The 17,068-nt window shown below is 40.8% G+C and overlaps 1 protein-coding gene across 16 annotated transcripts in view; it reads right to left on the reverse strand.

Annotated features, from left to right (window-relative positions):
- The window catches only part of CPEB3 (cytoplasmic polyadenylation element binding protein 3), a 73,634-nt gene that overhangs the window by 28,669 nt on the left and 27,897 nt on the right, over positions 1–17,068 (reverse strand). For 6 of the 16 annotated variants that reach the window (XM_083443609.1, XM_083443622.1, XM_083443610.1 and 3 more), the window contains exons 3-4: positions 16,524–16,614; positions 4,822–4,878 (exon numbers count right to left, since the gene is read on the reverse strand). In XM_083443609.1, the coding sequence (XP_083299735.1) occupies positions 4,822–4,878; positions 16,524–16,614 (148 nt within the window). Of the gene's footprint in view, positions 1–4,821; positions 4,879–16,454; positions 16,615–17,068 lie in introns of all 16 variants that reach the window. The other 10 variants (XM_083443620.1, XM_083443618.1, XM_083443621.1 and 7 more) reach the window with 2 other exon arrangements.

Raw genomic sequence — 17,068 nt, forward strand, 5'->3', positions numbered from 1 at the left:
AATACAATTAAAAAAAAACCCATGAAAGCCACAATAATATTTAAGAAATTTTATAAACCATTTAATCAAAAAAATCAAAATCTTGTTTTGTCAAGGGAGGTGATTTATATCATCTTAGTGGCACACAGACCATCTATGTTCCACCTCTTGCATGTTAAGTTGAAGAGCTCCACCAGTTGGTTTTTGCACAAGTGCCTTCGCCCTTCCAAAGCTAAGATTCCTCATGCCTACTGGGTCCTGCAAGATGAGTGTCACATGGTCTTAAATCGAACACCCAATGGCACCATATCTCTATTCTCTCTTCCATTCTGTAAACTTGGATCTCATCCTTTGAACAAACGTTTCCTCTATGGCTTCTGCTTCCTATCTACCAACCATTCACCACAAGATCCTGTTTACCCTTCAACAGCCACTATTTGAGACCCTGAATACTGTTCCACTCAAGAGCTCATCACTCCTTTCCTCCACTTTTTGGAGTATCTCAGGTATAAGAAAATCCAGACTTAAGGAAAAGAAGTGCAGGAAGGCAGTGATTTGGAGGAGAATGTCATATGGAAAACATATAAATAATGAAGGAATAGGAAGCTTACACGAGCCACATTAGACAACAGTATGGATGAGCCCATAGTTCACTGGTTCAGAAGTACCAGAAAACTGTGGCCTGAGACCACCTTGGCTATGAGATTTGGACAGCCCATTCCCTGCCCTGCAGGTCTTTTTCCACCTGGCCTGGGAAGCTGGGGCCTGATTCACTCCAGCTACAAAAGCTGAGACTGCTGAAGACATGAGAGATGGTTTTGGCTGCCTCTTAGGGCAAACCCAGGTCATCAAACCTGAACTTCCACAGCTGCCACTTGCCATGAACAGTGGTTGGTAGCAACAGATGCAAGTATGTTCTATGCTTATGGTAATATTTTATTCTCTTGCTAATTATGCTGTTTTAAGAGTGCATTTTTATTTGCCTTCTAGTAAAGTTTTCTTTTGTAATGTTTAAGGTGTTTTTTTTTTGTTAGCTCTGCTGTGTCAAGTGTACATTCCACAGTTGCTCTCCTCTGTAATGTTTTAAATCTTTAAGATAATATTTTAGGTCCCTGGTAATTATGTTGCTTTGAATGTATACTTTATATTTTGACTTTCTTCAATAATGTTTTATTCTGGATTGCTTTGTTTGGTGTTTAAATATAGGTTGTAAACTACAGATTTTTTTCTTAACAATATAAAGCAGTATAGAAATGAAAAGAATAATTATGATAATGATGAATAATTATTTATTAACTACCCAGTCTTCAATCTAAGGTCTGAGGGTGGGTCACAACATTAAAACACAAGATTAAAAACAATTAAAAACAACTTACAACCATAACTCCCCCCCTCCCGCTCAAAAAAATTTAAATGATACCAATTACTAAACATAAAGAAAATAATACGACATGTTAGTAAAATGTTTCCATGGAACTAGGGAAGGACAAAAATGCTTGGATAATGAAAATGCTAATTAATCTCAGTCAACTAAATACTATCAATCAAAAATATATTTCAACCCATTCCTCCTTTTGTCTACTAGAATAGGAGCAGAATAGAAGCAAGAAGCAAGTTGGCAAGTCGCTGCATGGCAAAAGTGCACAAACCACATCTAAATCTAATACTTTGGTTTGAAGTAACTTCCTATGAAAAAATCAACTGTCTGCTGTGGATAACATGTCTTACGTTTGTTAATAGCTGATTTTTCCAGAGTCTAACTTCCAGTTATACTGGAAAAGTCAAATACACTAAAAGCCAATTTTTTCAACATTTATCTTGCTCCTAATGAAGCCCAAACAGTAGCCAAGGTTTGTTCTATGGGTTACCACTTGTGGTTTGTCTAGGGGAGATAAACCACAAGCCTGGATTCAGACATAATGCTAAGCCAAACCATGCATTAACTCGCAGCAGGGCAGCAGCAGGACCAGAGGAGCAAAGCAGCTGCAATCTCTCTGAGATCCAGCATGTTTGCTCATTTGTGCTAAGCCTTGGTTTGGCTCAGCATTACATGTTAACCAGATCTGTGTGTAGTTACAGAACACATTCATGTTACTAAAATATATCCTGCAATAGAGATTTTGTATATTAGTGTGACTCTGTTCTAATGATGAGGTCAGCCTCCAAGGGCCTCATTCCCTGAAACATGTCTAGCATTGGATTCTGAAGTAGGTTTAAGCACAAACGGATCAGTTGCTTTTGAAAACCTAATATTTACTCTCACAATGGAACTTAGCTAAAATTATAGAACATTTAATATGTGGCCTGTAACTATAACAGGGTGATATTGGTAACCTTTAGGCAGAACATTAGAGAGACATCTCTTGGATACTATTTTGCTGCTGTCCCTGTTTACAGTGGGGAATTACCTCAGAACTATGTTAAGACACGGGTGGCCCTGTGGGTTAAACCACAGAGCCTAGGGCTTGCCTATCAGAAGATCAGCAGTTCGAATCCCCACGACGGGGTGAGCTCCTGTTGCTCGGTCCTTGCTCCTGCCAACCTAGCAGTTCGAAAGCATGTCAAAGTGCAAGTAGATAAATAGGTACTGCTTCGGCGGGAGGGTAAATGGCATTTCCGTGCGCTCCTCTGGTTCGCCAGAAGCGGCTTAGTCATGCTGGCCACATGACCCAGAAGCTGTATGCTGGGCTCCCTCGGCCAATAAAGCAAGATGAGCGCCGCAACCCCAGTGTCGTCGGCAACTGGACCTAATGGTCAGGGGTCCCTTTGCCTTTTTATGTTAAGACAGAGATAGTCAATGTGATGTTGAACCACAGCTCCCAGCAACCCTGACAACTTGGCATTCTGGCTATGGTAGTGCCACAACATCTAGACATACCACAAAAGCTATACCACAAAAGCTAGCCACTAAGCAAGGGAAGAGGAAGGCCAGAAAGAATTTAATCATCAGCCATGTTTTTCCTTTAGTCACTGAAAACCATCATGCTGCAATATTCTGGTGTGAATAAATGTGTCTTTGAGCATATGCAGAATGCCCTTCACTAACCAATAAACAAGTATTGTAAAACTACTGTTCTTGCCTTCGCAACATATGGTATTAGAGTTAAAGACCTGAACAGGGCATAATTCTCAGGCTGCTGAAGCCCAAAATGTTTCACTACATTAAAAAAGGTACTGCATTGCACATGCAGGTCCTGCTTACTGAACACAATGCATTACCTGGAAATTTTTCATTCGGCTAGCCTTCACATAACATATCCACAATTTCTATTATTTCCTATGGAAATATTTCTAAAGTGGGATTTGTCCGCTCTTGTCTCCCCCCCCCCCCCCCAGGGTTTGTTCCTGAAATGGCTGCAGCCAATCAGCAAAAGAAAGATAAAGTTTTTTATATACAGTATATAAAAAACCCTGATTTGTCCAATCTCTCCTGTTCTCTGATTTGTCTGATCTCGCTCCCCTTTTCCTCTCTCCATGGTTTCTTCTGGGAAATGGCTGCTGCCAACCAACAAAGCACGAACAAACAAAGAAGTAAGGAAGGATGTCAGCTGTTCGGATAGGTGAACCTGCTGAGTGAGATTTGGGCATAATCCTTTAAGTGTGTATAACTGATCTTTCAGATAGCAAGCATGCAGATAGTGGGACCTGCATATACTGGACTAAGTGAATGAGGTGACATAGTAGAAAGACACTCCTATGCCTCACATAGAATCTTAAAACTGTAGAGTTGGAAGGGACCCTGAGGGTTATCGAGTCATCCCCCCCTACAAAGCAGAAATCTCAACTAAAGCATCCATGACAAATGGTCATCTAACTTCTGCTTAAAAACCTCCAGGGAAGGACAGGGAGCATAGCTGTCGACGTTTCCCTTTTTTAAAGGGAAATTCCCTTATTCCGAGTAGGATTCCTCGCAAGAAAAGGGAAAAGTTGACAGCTATGACAGGGAGTTCATTCCACAGTCCTGTACTACTGGTTTTGGGAGAGGTTTTTAAGTTGGGGTTACCAACATGGCGTCCATGGGCTCAACGACACCCATGAGGACTTCCTCTGGCACCTGCAAAGCCTCTGAGCCCTCTCCCACTCAGAGCCCCATTTGTCGTGAGATGGCAAAGGTGACTATCCCCCTCCCCACGTTTGCAAAGCACAAGAAAATGAAGGCGCATTGTTCTTAATTATAATGTTTTGAATGAAGCCTTTCCGCAAGTTATGCTCAAAGTGATGATGATGCCAGAACAATGGGCACTTCTACTTCGTCTGTTAGCTCTATTTGCTTTTCAAGAATCGGATGAGCAGCAGAATAGAAAGTGGAATGACTGAGAAAGGATTAAGTATAAAGGGGGACAATCTGGAAAACTGGGAGCAGGAAAATGGTGCTCCGCAGGAGTCAGAGAAAGAGAGGTGAGACATGCATAAGAGATTCAGCAAAACATCCTCTCAAAGCTGCATTTTTATTTTACACACGACCAATAATTACCATCAAATCTCAAATCACATCCATCTCCATTGATTGCATTGTCAAAAATCACAGATCTGTTATTTCCAGCACTGCCATGGGAACATGTATATAAGGCACAGATTATTATGGATCCTCATGATTTTATAAGGGATCTCCACAAAATCAGCATCTGATCAAATATTACTTGTGTCCATAGATGTGTTCTGTTATTTGTTTCACATGATAGTAGCAATAGAGACTGATTAAATGTACATAGAATTTTCATCTATTTCATCTATTTTTCCTTTCCTTTCTCTTCACGGTACCCAAAAGACAAATATTTAAAAGCATATTGCGTATAGCCAAATTATATAAACTGCATTATAAGAAGATAAATGTAAACTTACTATTGAGAGCCATAATGTTATCTGTTCCTGGATGATGAAAATTTATACCCATACGACCTAAAAAATAGAACATTTTGGCATCATGTTTTATGTTCGGTAGGCTACTTTTCAATGCTAGATTTCACAAATGCGTAAAAAATTGTAATGAAACTAGAAAAGATTTGCTTTTTATATATTTCTCTATAAGAATGTTTAATAGTAATTATGCATTCTATTTGCTAAAAAACAAAAAAAAAGGAAGGGGAAGATCAGAGGAACTTTAAACACTGCCAATTTCACTTTATTAATTTAATTAAATGTAATATTTCAGTTCAGACTTACACTTTTTAAATTATTAACATGACAGACCTATGTTAATCATTTAGTATTATTTTATCCCAACCAACCCCAAAGAAGTCCAGAGCAGCAAACAAAACAATAAATAATTATAAAAACAATATAAAGCATATTTGGGGGGGGGTCTTATTGTAGCACATACCACTTTTGGACTATCTTCAAGGGCAGTTACATGTAGAACACACTGCAGTAGTCCAGACTGGAGTTTACTACAGCATGAAGTACTGAGACCAAGCTACTACTATTTAGGAATGGCAACAGCTGACAAAGGAGCTTAAGCTGGGCATAAGCATTCCAAGTCACCGAATGTATTTGAGACTTCAGTGACAGATTGGAATCCATGAGTACTCCCAAATTATGAACCTGTGCCTGCAGAGGAAGTGCAACCCCTCCCAAAACAGGTCATTCACTTAATTACAAGACATGGGAACCAGCCACCCACAGCTCATCTGCCTTACTAAAACTGAGCTTCGGTTTATTGGCCTCCATCCAGTGCATCATGCTTCCAGGCACTACTCCAACACCTTCACAGCCTCTCCAGATTCAGATGGAATGGGAAGAGAGCTGTGGGTCATCAGCATACCAATAACACCATGATCCAAATACCCAGATGACAACTCCCAATCATTTCATAAATATCAGCATAGCTAAATAGCCCCAAAACTATGGGGCAGGGCAACAGACCCTTGATGCTACTTTCTGGTAGTGACCCCATAGACAGGAGCAGAACCTCTTTAACAGAGTGTCTCCCAAACCCCTGAGTTGTTGCAGAAGGACACCATGGTCAGCAGTGTCAAGCGTGCTGACACATCAGGGAGTGCCAGCATGGTTGCATTGTTGCCATCTCTCTCCTGATAAAGGTGACAGCCATCAAACCAACCAGGGCTGTTCCGCTGCTAAAATATTTATGTAACACAATAATATTAATTATTATATTGTTATTATTCTTCAACTATGCAATTCAATAATTTAAATTATTTAGTTATAGCAAGTAACTAAAACCTTAAACAAAATCTTGAACCCTAGAAAGGAAAGTATTTGTCCCTCTTCACTAGCTCAGCAAGAAAAACTGCTGATAAAATCTCTCACAGAAGCCCTCTTCAAGTGTTCCTTTCTTGACACAATTACATTGCCCTCAGGAGGAAGTGGGGAAAAGCACTCTCCTCCATCACCATCCCCTTCCGTGAGTATGGCTGGCCCCCATTTCCTCCTCAATGCAATGCTAATAGTGTGGAGAAAGGAACACCTGAAGAATTCTCATGATTTCAGCCTATTGGATTGTCGCTTGTTACTGTCAACTCCAACTCTACTAAATCACTGGAAAGAAGAAGACAACCCACAGATGTTCAGTGCCTGCTTAATGGGATGCTGACAGTTAAGACAGAAATAAATCCCTTCTTCCATTTTTCTGAAAAGAAGCAGAAGCATCCTTGAGGCACATAGCTTAGAATCACAGAATTGTAGCGTTGGAAGAGACCCCAAGAGTCATTTAGTCCAACCCACTGCAATGCAGAAAATGCTTGGAGACCATCAAGATGTTAGTATAAAGAATCCTCTCTCTGCCTTGCTTCTGGCAACTTTTGTGACCCTCTTTGATTCACTAAAACTTGTGTAGTGTTTGAAAGAGGACTGCAATAGCAGCATGTTGTATTTTTGCAAATTAAGAGACAGTTAAACTAGAAATTTTCTAGTTTGAATCTTGCCTACCATGAACTCAGCTGGTGTTTAATTTTGGTACGTTTGTAATTTTTACTGTTTTTGGTTTTTATTGTTTTATTGTGTTGTTTTGTTTTTACATAGGTTTTATTTTGTTTTAAGGGGAGGGGTCAGGGCTGCCTGGGAGTGGGTCCCAGCCAACAAAATGTCTGGGGCAGGTTCCACGGGGGGTGGGGCAGGGCAGATGCACTGGGACAACCGATCTCAGTGATCACGGGTAGGAGGAGGAGTTACGCTAAGACCAGACCATGTCATTATCGAGGAGGCAGGTTTAGTCGTTATTTGAGGGCTATCCCTGCCTCCGGGTCTGGTCTTGTCTGGACGGATACTGGAATCAGCAAGGGATACCCACATGACCTGAAGGTGCTGCTGTGCAATGCCAGGTCAATGATTCATAAGACCACTGCCATCCATGACTTGATCGTGGATGGAGGACTTGACCTGGCATGTGTAACAGAGACTTGGTTGGATGAAGCAGATGGGCCTGTTCTTGCTGCTGCTTGTCCACCAGGTTTCTCTTACGCACAGCAACCCAGGCCTTGTGGGCGGGGGGGGGGGTTGCAGTGATTTTTAGGAAGTCATTAGTTTGCACTAGGCGTCTTATTGGGAAGACCTAGTTCTCTGAGTGCATGTTCTGGAAGTTGGGCAATAGGGGCAGTACAGGATTCCTTTTGGTGTACCGACCTCCCCGCTGCACAAAGGATTTCCTGCCCGAGCTGCTTCAGGTTGTGGCGGATGTTCTGGAGACACCTAGTTTGGTTGTCCTAGGGGATTTTAACATCCACGCCAACACAACCTTACAAGGGGCCGCTCGGGACTTGAAGGATGGATGGCGGCTAATTGATTGAGGTTGAATCCTGACAAGACAGAAGTACTGTTTTGGGGGGACAGGAGGTGGGCAGGTGTGGAGGACTCCCTGGTCCTGAATGGGGTAACTGTGCCCCTGAAGGACCAGGTGCGCAGCCTGGGAGTCATTTTGGACTCACAGCTGTCCATGGAGGCGCAGGTGAATTCTGTGTCCAGGGCAGCTGTTTACCAGCTCCATCTGGTACGCAGGCTGAGACCCTATCTGCCCGAGGACTGTCTTATCAGAGTGGTGCATGCTCTAGATATCGCTCGCTTGGATTACTGCAATGCGCTCTATGTGGGGCTACCTTTGAAGGTAACCTGGAAACTGCAACTAATCCAGAATGCGACAGCTAGACTGGTGACTGGGAGTGGCCGCCGAGACCACATAACACCGGTCTTGAAAGATCTACATTGGCTCCCAGTACGTTTCCGAGCACAATTCAAAGTGTTGGTACTGACCTTTAAAGCCCTAAACGGCCTCGGTCCAGTATACCTAAAGGAGCATCTCCACCCCCATCATTCTGCCCGGACCCTGAGGTCCAGAGCTGAGGGCCTTCTGGCGGTTCCCTCATTGCAAGAAGTCAAGTTACAGGGAACCAGGCAGAGGGCCTTCTCGGTAGTGGCACCCACCCTGTGGAAAGCCCTCCCACCAGATGTCAAAGAGAAGAACAACTACCAGACTTTTAGAAGACATCTGAAGGCAGCCCTGTTTAGGGAAGCTTTTAATGTATAACAGACCACTGTATTTTAATACTTTGTTGGAAGCCGCCCAGAGTGGCTGGTGAAACCCAGCCAGATGGGAGGGGTATAAATAATAAATAATTATTATTATTATTAGGCAAGCCAAACCATCTTCCCTCAATCTGAAAATTTCCTCTACAAAAAGGGGATGATATTAGCCTACCTTATTGGGTGCATGTAGCAAGATCACGTATGTGAAGTGTTCTGAAGACTCTAAAGTGCTACATAAATGCTTGCTATTGCTCCAAACCCCCACAATTAATACACCTTAAGAGGACTACACATTTGTAACTTCTTGTGAACTTATTTGAAAGGCTGACCTGATCAAGCCAGCCTGTGAAATAATTTTTGGTTACCACCCACGGTGACAACAGTAGCGTGCCAGAACCAGAAAAAGAGATAATAAGCATATGGTTAACATATTCAGGAGACTGTGCTTGGGTATGGTCTACGCTGCTGTGTGTACCATAGAGGGCTATATATCAACTGGTTTTAATTATAAACTGCCCCCCCCCCCAAAAAAAAGCAGTTGAGATCCTAAATGAATTCTAGCTAGTTCAATCTTAGTGTTGTTGTTTTTAATTCAATCCACCAAAATAAATAGCAAGCTGTTGACACAGAGTTACATAAACTCTGGAATACAGACTCAAATAACAGACAAGTACAATATAAAGGTTAAGACATAGATAAAGGCTTAGATCTTGCACTTTTCATCAGCCCAGTCATTCTACCACCACCCTAAGTGTTATAGCAAGCTCTTAAATAGCTTCTTCAGGAACTCAAGTCAATGCAGGGCAGTTTAAAAAATCTTAATAGAAGCCTCACTTGACATTGGAAGGAGAAAAAAGGCACCTTCACTGGAATTTGTTACCCACGTTGTTTCATATTCATTCATGAGATATTCATTTCCAAGAATAACAAGCAAGTTATATATTGACTTCTCACTGTGGTACAGTAGAGTAGCCCTATACCCAATATGCAATCACCCATTCCCCGAAGGGAGGCATGCACACTACCCAAGCAAGAAACAGCATGTGAATCCAATCTAATCTCTAGCTATGTCTGCAGAAGAATCCCATATGGCACACAAATGTCTGCCAAAATAGTTATCAGCATAATGACTGCAATAAAAGGTTACCCAACCATTTAAATTGTTTTATGGTTAGATATGAGTGAATAAATGAGCATGCTATGAATTATGGCTCTCAATGCATATTTAATCTCTCTCCTCCTTTCCTTTGCTGAGGCTGGAATTGTGCTATTCAACCAGATATAAAAATAGAATCAAGAGTGTGACATCTGGGGTGTGTGTATGTGTTCATTCAGTCACTCTGCCAGGTGCTGCCTGTGTGACATTTTGTCACCTGCCCTTTGCCTTCTATTTTTAAGTTTCTCTTGACAACTACCTTCCCAGAAAAGCAAAAATGTCAAATTGTATGAGCAGCCACACATACTTGTTCTTACAATACTAAGAGCTCTAAATAGGAAAGTACACATGATAGTTTCAGTCTTCAGCTCCTTGAGTGAACAGCTTAAAACTGAAATACTTCGCATTAATTTTTGTTTGAGAAGTTGATCAGCAATAGAATTAGTAATTACTGCTGTTTCAAAAATATCTCAATAACATATAATATTAGTCAGCATTCTGTGTTTTAGTTTAGCTGTAACCAAGAATCTTAGCTTTTAGGGAGAAGACTACAGTAGTAATAACGTCTGACTGAAACTAATACAAATACAGCTGTGTTTTTTGGTTGATATTTTCAGTTTCAAGTTCAAAGTGGTTAAGGACAAAGTAACTTTAAGTATACCGGTTGAAATGTTTGCATCATGTATGGTATTCAGCTTGCAAATCATGACAGGGCAGTTATTGCCAACCCTGTCTGGGTCAATAACACTTACTCTTCCCCTCATTCAACTTCTCTGGCTTTGGTCTCCCTATTTTTCCGGCCAGGGAGGAGGCACTGGTGGAGGAAAGGGGGGAGCGCACCACCCCCAGCACCATCGGGGGGGGTACCATCGCGGCTGTGTCCCGGACGCCCGCTACACACACCCCCACCGTGCCAGGCGCCACACCCCCGCAGGCATGCACTGTGTGCCCCCGGGACGCACACCACACCCCGGGACATGCACCACACCCCCATGGGTGGCATGCTACGCCCCCGGGACACGCACCAGCCACGCCCCCACCTGCTTTCCGCCCCCAGTGCTGGAGCATGCAGCTTCGCCACTGGGAGGTGGTGTGGGGACAGGATTTTCCTGACCAAGAAAGCATAGCAGAGAGCTGTGCCAACAGAGCCTGTATTCTCCCTCAGTGCTGGGCCTGCATGCAGTTACTTGGGGCAACTTTAATTCACCACAAGGCACGTGCTTAATTGCAACAAGTCTGAATCATTTATTTCCCACATTTCGGACAAAGGTCTGCCAAAGAGGCTCACATCTGCTGGCAAAATGAGACACAAGCCCTGCCGTCATGCTTACAAGCTTAAAAGAGATTAAAAAAGGGAAGTGATGAGAAAAGGTAGAGGAGGAAGATCCATTAGAAAATGCCAAAATGAAGTGCAGAGTTATAAGCAGCCATTTGTATCCAGTAGAGACCAGAACTTTTTTTTGCCAGTTTAAGATTTGAACATTTTATTATTCTCAGTAGCCCTACTTAAATCATTAGGTTTATTTCAAGAACTACTAGGGAACAAAATTGGATTTTTGAAAATGATTATAGTATCTGTATTAGCTGATGCCCTCTACTAGAGGGCATATTCTATTTTTTCTTTGACAAAGGTGTTGTTCAGATAGCAAAACTTCCTATGGTGAAAACTATGATCTATGGTAGAAGTACTGCATCTGAAATTTTATCAACAAGATAGTTCTAAACTTCTGCCATCAGCATGAAGGGTGCAGCCTTGAAAAACTCAAGGTTTTGGAAAATAAATTGCTATGTTGACCAGTAATACTTCTATATATATTATAATTTAAATATTACTACTTATATTTTAAAGGAATCTATGTGGAATTTAAGTATATTTACAGTATATTTAAATAGAAAACTTTTAAAATGGCTTAAATAAGGTATGCAAACTGGTTTTAAAAGGTGTACAATATTATATTGGACTTCAGATGCCCCATAGATAGGGAAGGTAAAACAACCAACTTTGACTGCCTCAGAACTTGTATCTGGCTCACAGTACCTGAAAAAACCCCCAAAATATTCTAAAGTTCTAAGAGGTCATTCTTCTTCATAAATGAAATATTCTAAACAGAGAGACTTCAAACACACTTTATGTAAACATTATGTTGCAGCACACAATGCCCTCTTTAGTTTTTGCTTTTTAGCAGGCAGTCCCAGCGGTACTGAGCCAAAAAGAGTTAGCAGCCAACTGTGTAATTCCAGCCACGTGACCTCAGCTGACAGGATTTGGGTTAGAGAACTCGTGCATTCCTACAGGAATACTGAATTTCATTCCCTTAACATTATCTTTATCACGATGCCCTTCAGCTGCCTGGTTCTCAATAATGCAGAGAACTACAATAAACAAGAATCACCAGCAGTGTCAATATTGCTGAGCAAAACAACTACTGTATTTTTCGCTCCATAAGATGCACCTGACTATAAGATGCACCTAGTTTTTAGAGGGGAGAAGCAAGAAAAAATATATTCTGCGCAGAGCATGTAAGCGGCTCTCGCTTTTCTTGCTTTAAACCCTTCCGTCCCTTCTCCTGCTGCGCAGCTCTTGCTGAAGCCAGCAGAGCAAGAGTGATAGCTGCGCAGTGCCTCTTCTTCTGCTGGCTTCCCAGCAAAGCGGGATGAGGGATGAAAGGGAGCCCTTACATGGAGCCCCTTCCGTCCCTCCTCCCACTCCGCTGAGAAGCCAGCAGAGCAAGCCCACAAGAGCTGCACACATGCTAGGTGCAGCTCTTTAAAGAGCGCACGGCTCCAGCAAGAGCCTCCCACCTGCATTCGCTCCATAAGACACACACACATTTCCCCTTACTTTTTTGAGGGGAGGTGCATCTTATGGAGCGAAAAATACGGTACATGACTCAGTGAAAATAAAAATAAACATCACCAGACTTTTTAAAAAACATACATTTTACGACTCTATAATTCATTAGAAAACCTATCTGCTACAGTTTAACAATAGTGATGGCTGGTAGACATTTGCATCTGTTCAGAGCAGAGGGCAATTTATAATGTGCCCACTGGACTAAGTAACAAAGCATACACGTCAAGGACATGATACTCAGTTCCCCCACCCCACTTCACAAATGCAGATTCAGATATGGAACCAGTGGTCCACATGCTTCCATCAGCAGGTGGCCAACGATGATGATCAAGTCTTTTCTAATAAATAATTATAATTATAATTATTATGTTAAAAACAATAGTAAATACTGAATTGTTGCTGTCTAAACTAACTATGTCATAACTGGTCAGCTTAAGACCTTAATTGCTCTTCTCTGGCCTTTGGGATTATTAAGACATATATGGTGCTTGAATTAGGTTTGCCAAGCAGCTGGAGAAGACCTTTAGTTCCAGAAGAATAAAAGCTTCTAAAGCTGCTTCCTATGACTTCTAGGTCTTTAACACAACAGTTAAGAGACATGGGCAATTCATTTAAAATAAGTTGCAGCAAAGATTCTGTCTCAGTATGTAAACATGACTAGTGGGAATTGTGTTCCAGAGAAGGCAACAGGCTCAGCAAGATCAGTGCTATACTCAAGCACAATTGTATAAAGAATAGAACTAGAAGTCAAGTCAGGAGGATACTTCATAAAATAATAGGTGTTGAGAGCTTTTCACAGTGCCCAGTGGCAAGCTGACATTTTATCTGAAAAGACTTAATGGCTATGAAGCAGACCTTCCAAGATTCATTTATCTGGCAGAAGGACAACTGAACTGGCTAGCACACATTCATATCGTCTATTTTCAAACACAATAGTTTATTTTAGCAGAAAGACCAGCATATTTTTACTGCACAGACTGCTACAGACTTTCCCCAAATGCCTCTTATTTCATCATAGTTTGATACATTTGCTACGAAAATTCCAAAACATCTCAGATACTTGTTTAAGGTCCAGTTGGTAGACCAATACTAAAGCCAGCTTTATTATTCAAATTATTTTTATCCCACCTTTCTACCAAAACTAGTCCTCCAATTCACAAGCCTACACTGCACTTTTTCTTGCCTTTCTGCAACTAGTCTCTGTGAAAGACTCCCAAGCTAAAAGACACCCCTTTAGAAAAGGATGGAGACTAGAATGTATATGCACAGGTTTTTATCAACTTTCCATGTTTCTTCAAACATGCATTTGCATTTTTATGCCTAATAGGGAGTACTGGAACACTGTATGTACAAATATCTACTGAGTTTGACATCATAACAGCCCATTAAAAGCTGCCTCACGCATCTGGCACACATATATGTGAAGTAAATCAGTCCTTGAGACATAGAATACATCTCATGTTACCCCTGCAGAGACAGGTCACATGGTTTTATTCAAGGACAAATAAGTGTACTGCAACTTCAGACTGAGTATTTAGGTTAATTCTGATGTTACTTTTTCTAGTACTGCCTTTACAAGATACGTAGGAGGGCTGTTTGTTATGAAGTTTGTTATAACACAGCAGCACCTAGGCCATACTGCACCAGAGACAAAAGCAGGAATGGGAAACCTGTGGTCTTCTATATGTTGCTGGACTGCCACACCCATCATCACTGGCCATGCTGGCTGGGGCTGATAGGAGGTCGAGTACAATACTCAAATCTTTCTTATGTATGTCTGTGTCTACGGGAAACTATTTCCAGGGGTCTTTTTCTTGGCACACTTGCTGTCTATGTGCAGGAATGTTTTTTTTGTGGGGGAGCATTTCAGAGGCACAGGTGTGCTGTAAAGGTCTAAGGTCCCATTAAGCTCAGGTATATGTAGTTTTCTTCTGTAAGAAACCACCCCCCAGTTATTCCCTCAAAAAAAGAATAAAGCTAGCCAATTGTTTTTAGAAACATACAGAAAGCACAATGTTGAACAGAAAGAAAACAGGCTCATGTGGTGCCATTTGGGTGGCTGGTTTGTAAGAAAACAAAGAGAAGGTTAAAGCTACATCTTTCCAGCATCATAATTATCCAATCTGAGGCCAACACATGCAGCTGAAAGTTCCTCAAACTTGGCCTTCCAAACCTATCAGTCAAAGATTTAAGGGTGGCGGCATTCAAACACAAGAACTTACACTTGGATTCCCAAATAATGTCATGGAAGCTTGATCACAGTCTAACTTGTCTGCTGACTCAGGCTGCCATTTCCCCACAGCAATGTTTTTAATTAGGTTAGTTAGTAAATATCAAGGGGCACTAAAGCTATCTGAATCAGAAAAGGACATACAAGCCCAGACCAGTGCCTGGATTCAGTGGTGGGCTGGAGGAAGAAAAATAACCAGTCTGAATCCTGGCAAGGTGAAGGCACTGTAGATGAGCACTTCCTGAGGCCAGATAATTGGTCAGTTGCCTTCTTTGGATGGTGTTATATACCACCTGAAGGAGCAGGTAGCTGAGCTACCACATTGTAGCTCAACTTAAATAACATAGAGTGTGCTCCTTGTGATGTTAGAGCCCACTGATTAGCAAATACCACCATATCCTAGCCACCGATACACACTTCATTGGCACAATATTGTTTAATGTCATTATGTTGGCATGTCCTAAAACTATACTTGAGTTATGTGACATCACAGAAATACAGTAAATGTTTTCAAACAAGTTTATGCATTCAATTCTATGAATTCAGTTCTATGATATTTTGCAAGTAAAATTACTAGGTTTAGGGAGAAATTCATGGCATATCATTGTGAAGTAAAACAACAAATATTGTGGGAAACAAGTGTAAATAAAACATTTGGTCAAAATGGCATTGCAGGAATAGTTCACTTCAGCTGAACAAGTAATTCCAATGCAGTGAATCCTTTTAACAGGATCTTCACTTGAGGCTTGCATTCTGAACTTCACTGGAATTAAAAGGCTGAAAGATGAAAACGCTTCACTGTTCTGAGTACCAGTTCCCATATTCACTTGCCCAGTCTTAAGCCTTCCTACAACCAACCTGAATTGATGATTTTGACCTCCAATATATCCTAGGTGTCCCATGGAGCTTGGAATGAATGCAAATTCATTTTCTGCTCCATCTGGACTGTTAAATACAAGATCAGTCTAGATCCCAGACATTCTGTCCCATGCTCAAGACTAACTGATTGATCTCCAAAGTTTGATAAGCAATTAGATATTGCTCAAAATTTGTGCACTAAATATCTGTGATAATATTTTTTTCAATAAAATCCATTGCTCTTTGTTAAGTAATTCCTAAAAGCTATATGGCACATTTAGCTAAAGACTGGCAAGACTGATGTTGAAGTAGACATTAGTATAAATTATTAAACTAAAAGCTGCCCAAACCACTCACTCACATAATTTATGATGAGTGCTAGGAGTAGTTTAATCTTTATCACTGGAGCTGAAAGAACAGCCTGGTCTTCTCAGCTGAAGAGATATCAATATTTCATTATCGCAACCAAAGAAGTGATTTTTTAAAAATGTAATCTTTCTTTCCCCTAATTCCAAACCATTTGAGATTTGTATCCACATTGGAAAAATGATAATTATGGGTAGATATTTAAACAACCACTTGAAAATATTAGCAACCCATTTCATAACAGAATAACTGGATTATCAGTTTTGCAGGTTTCGTTGATTTAAAAATTAGAAGCTGAAAGCCTAAGATCTTTTTGTAAAAGAAAAAAAGTCCTCTAAAGAAATCATGATTATTTAGCATCCAGTTGCATCATTAACCACACTATATGCTTAATTAGCTAACTGAGATTTTAAAGCCAAAGAGTAGCATAAAACATATTAACAATTTGTTACTAGCAAAAAGTATAACATAAATGTTATTGCAGCAAAAAAGCTGTTTTCTTTTAAAGTGAGTATGAACATATGAATATTCCTAACCTGTAAAATGATTCCTCCACATTATATCAGCGAAACTCATTGGTGGGCCACTGGGAGGGTAGTGTTTACCTTTAAGAGGCTCATGATCAGTCCTTATCATATCCATTAATGAATTTTCCAAAGAGTGCAAGTTAAAAGTATCATAGGGCCGATTCCGGTCCTAGGAAAAAAACAAAAAATAAGAGGACCGTTACAATGTCATCACTAAATAATGCAAACACTTAACACTTTTCCCACTCACCACAAATTTATTGTAAAATTAGCAAAATATGCAAAGCTCAATATGGTAAGTCCTTCAGAACATTTTGAGTGCAGAACATGTAAAGAGAAAGACCCTCTTTTCTATAAATGCAACTGATCATGGCAAGTGTGAATGTTGCAAAAAAGGACACAGTTTTAACTTGACAGTTTATTGAAGTGAGTAACCAGAAAGGTCTCAGAATGTCAGAATCAATGCTGGAATAAAACTATAATGAATGTTCCTCTTCTATTGCAACATTATCTGGAAGGAACCAAATCCACATCTAAGACAACGATTTCCACATATCCCTTCCATTTCCCCCACAGATTGAGAAATAAAGACATTAAGCCACAAAGACCAAGAACTAACAAGA

The sequence above is a fragment of the Podarcis tiliguerta genome (genome assembly GCF_965153285.1).
Source record: "Podarcis tiliguerta genome assembly, chromosome: 5".
Classification (NCBI taxonomy): Eukaryota; Metazoa; Chordata; class Lepidosauria; order Squamata; family Lacertidae; genus Podarcis; species Podarcis tiliguerta.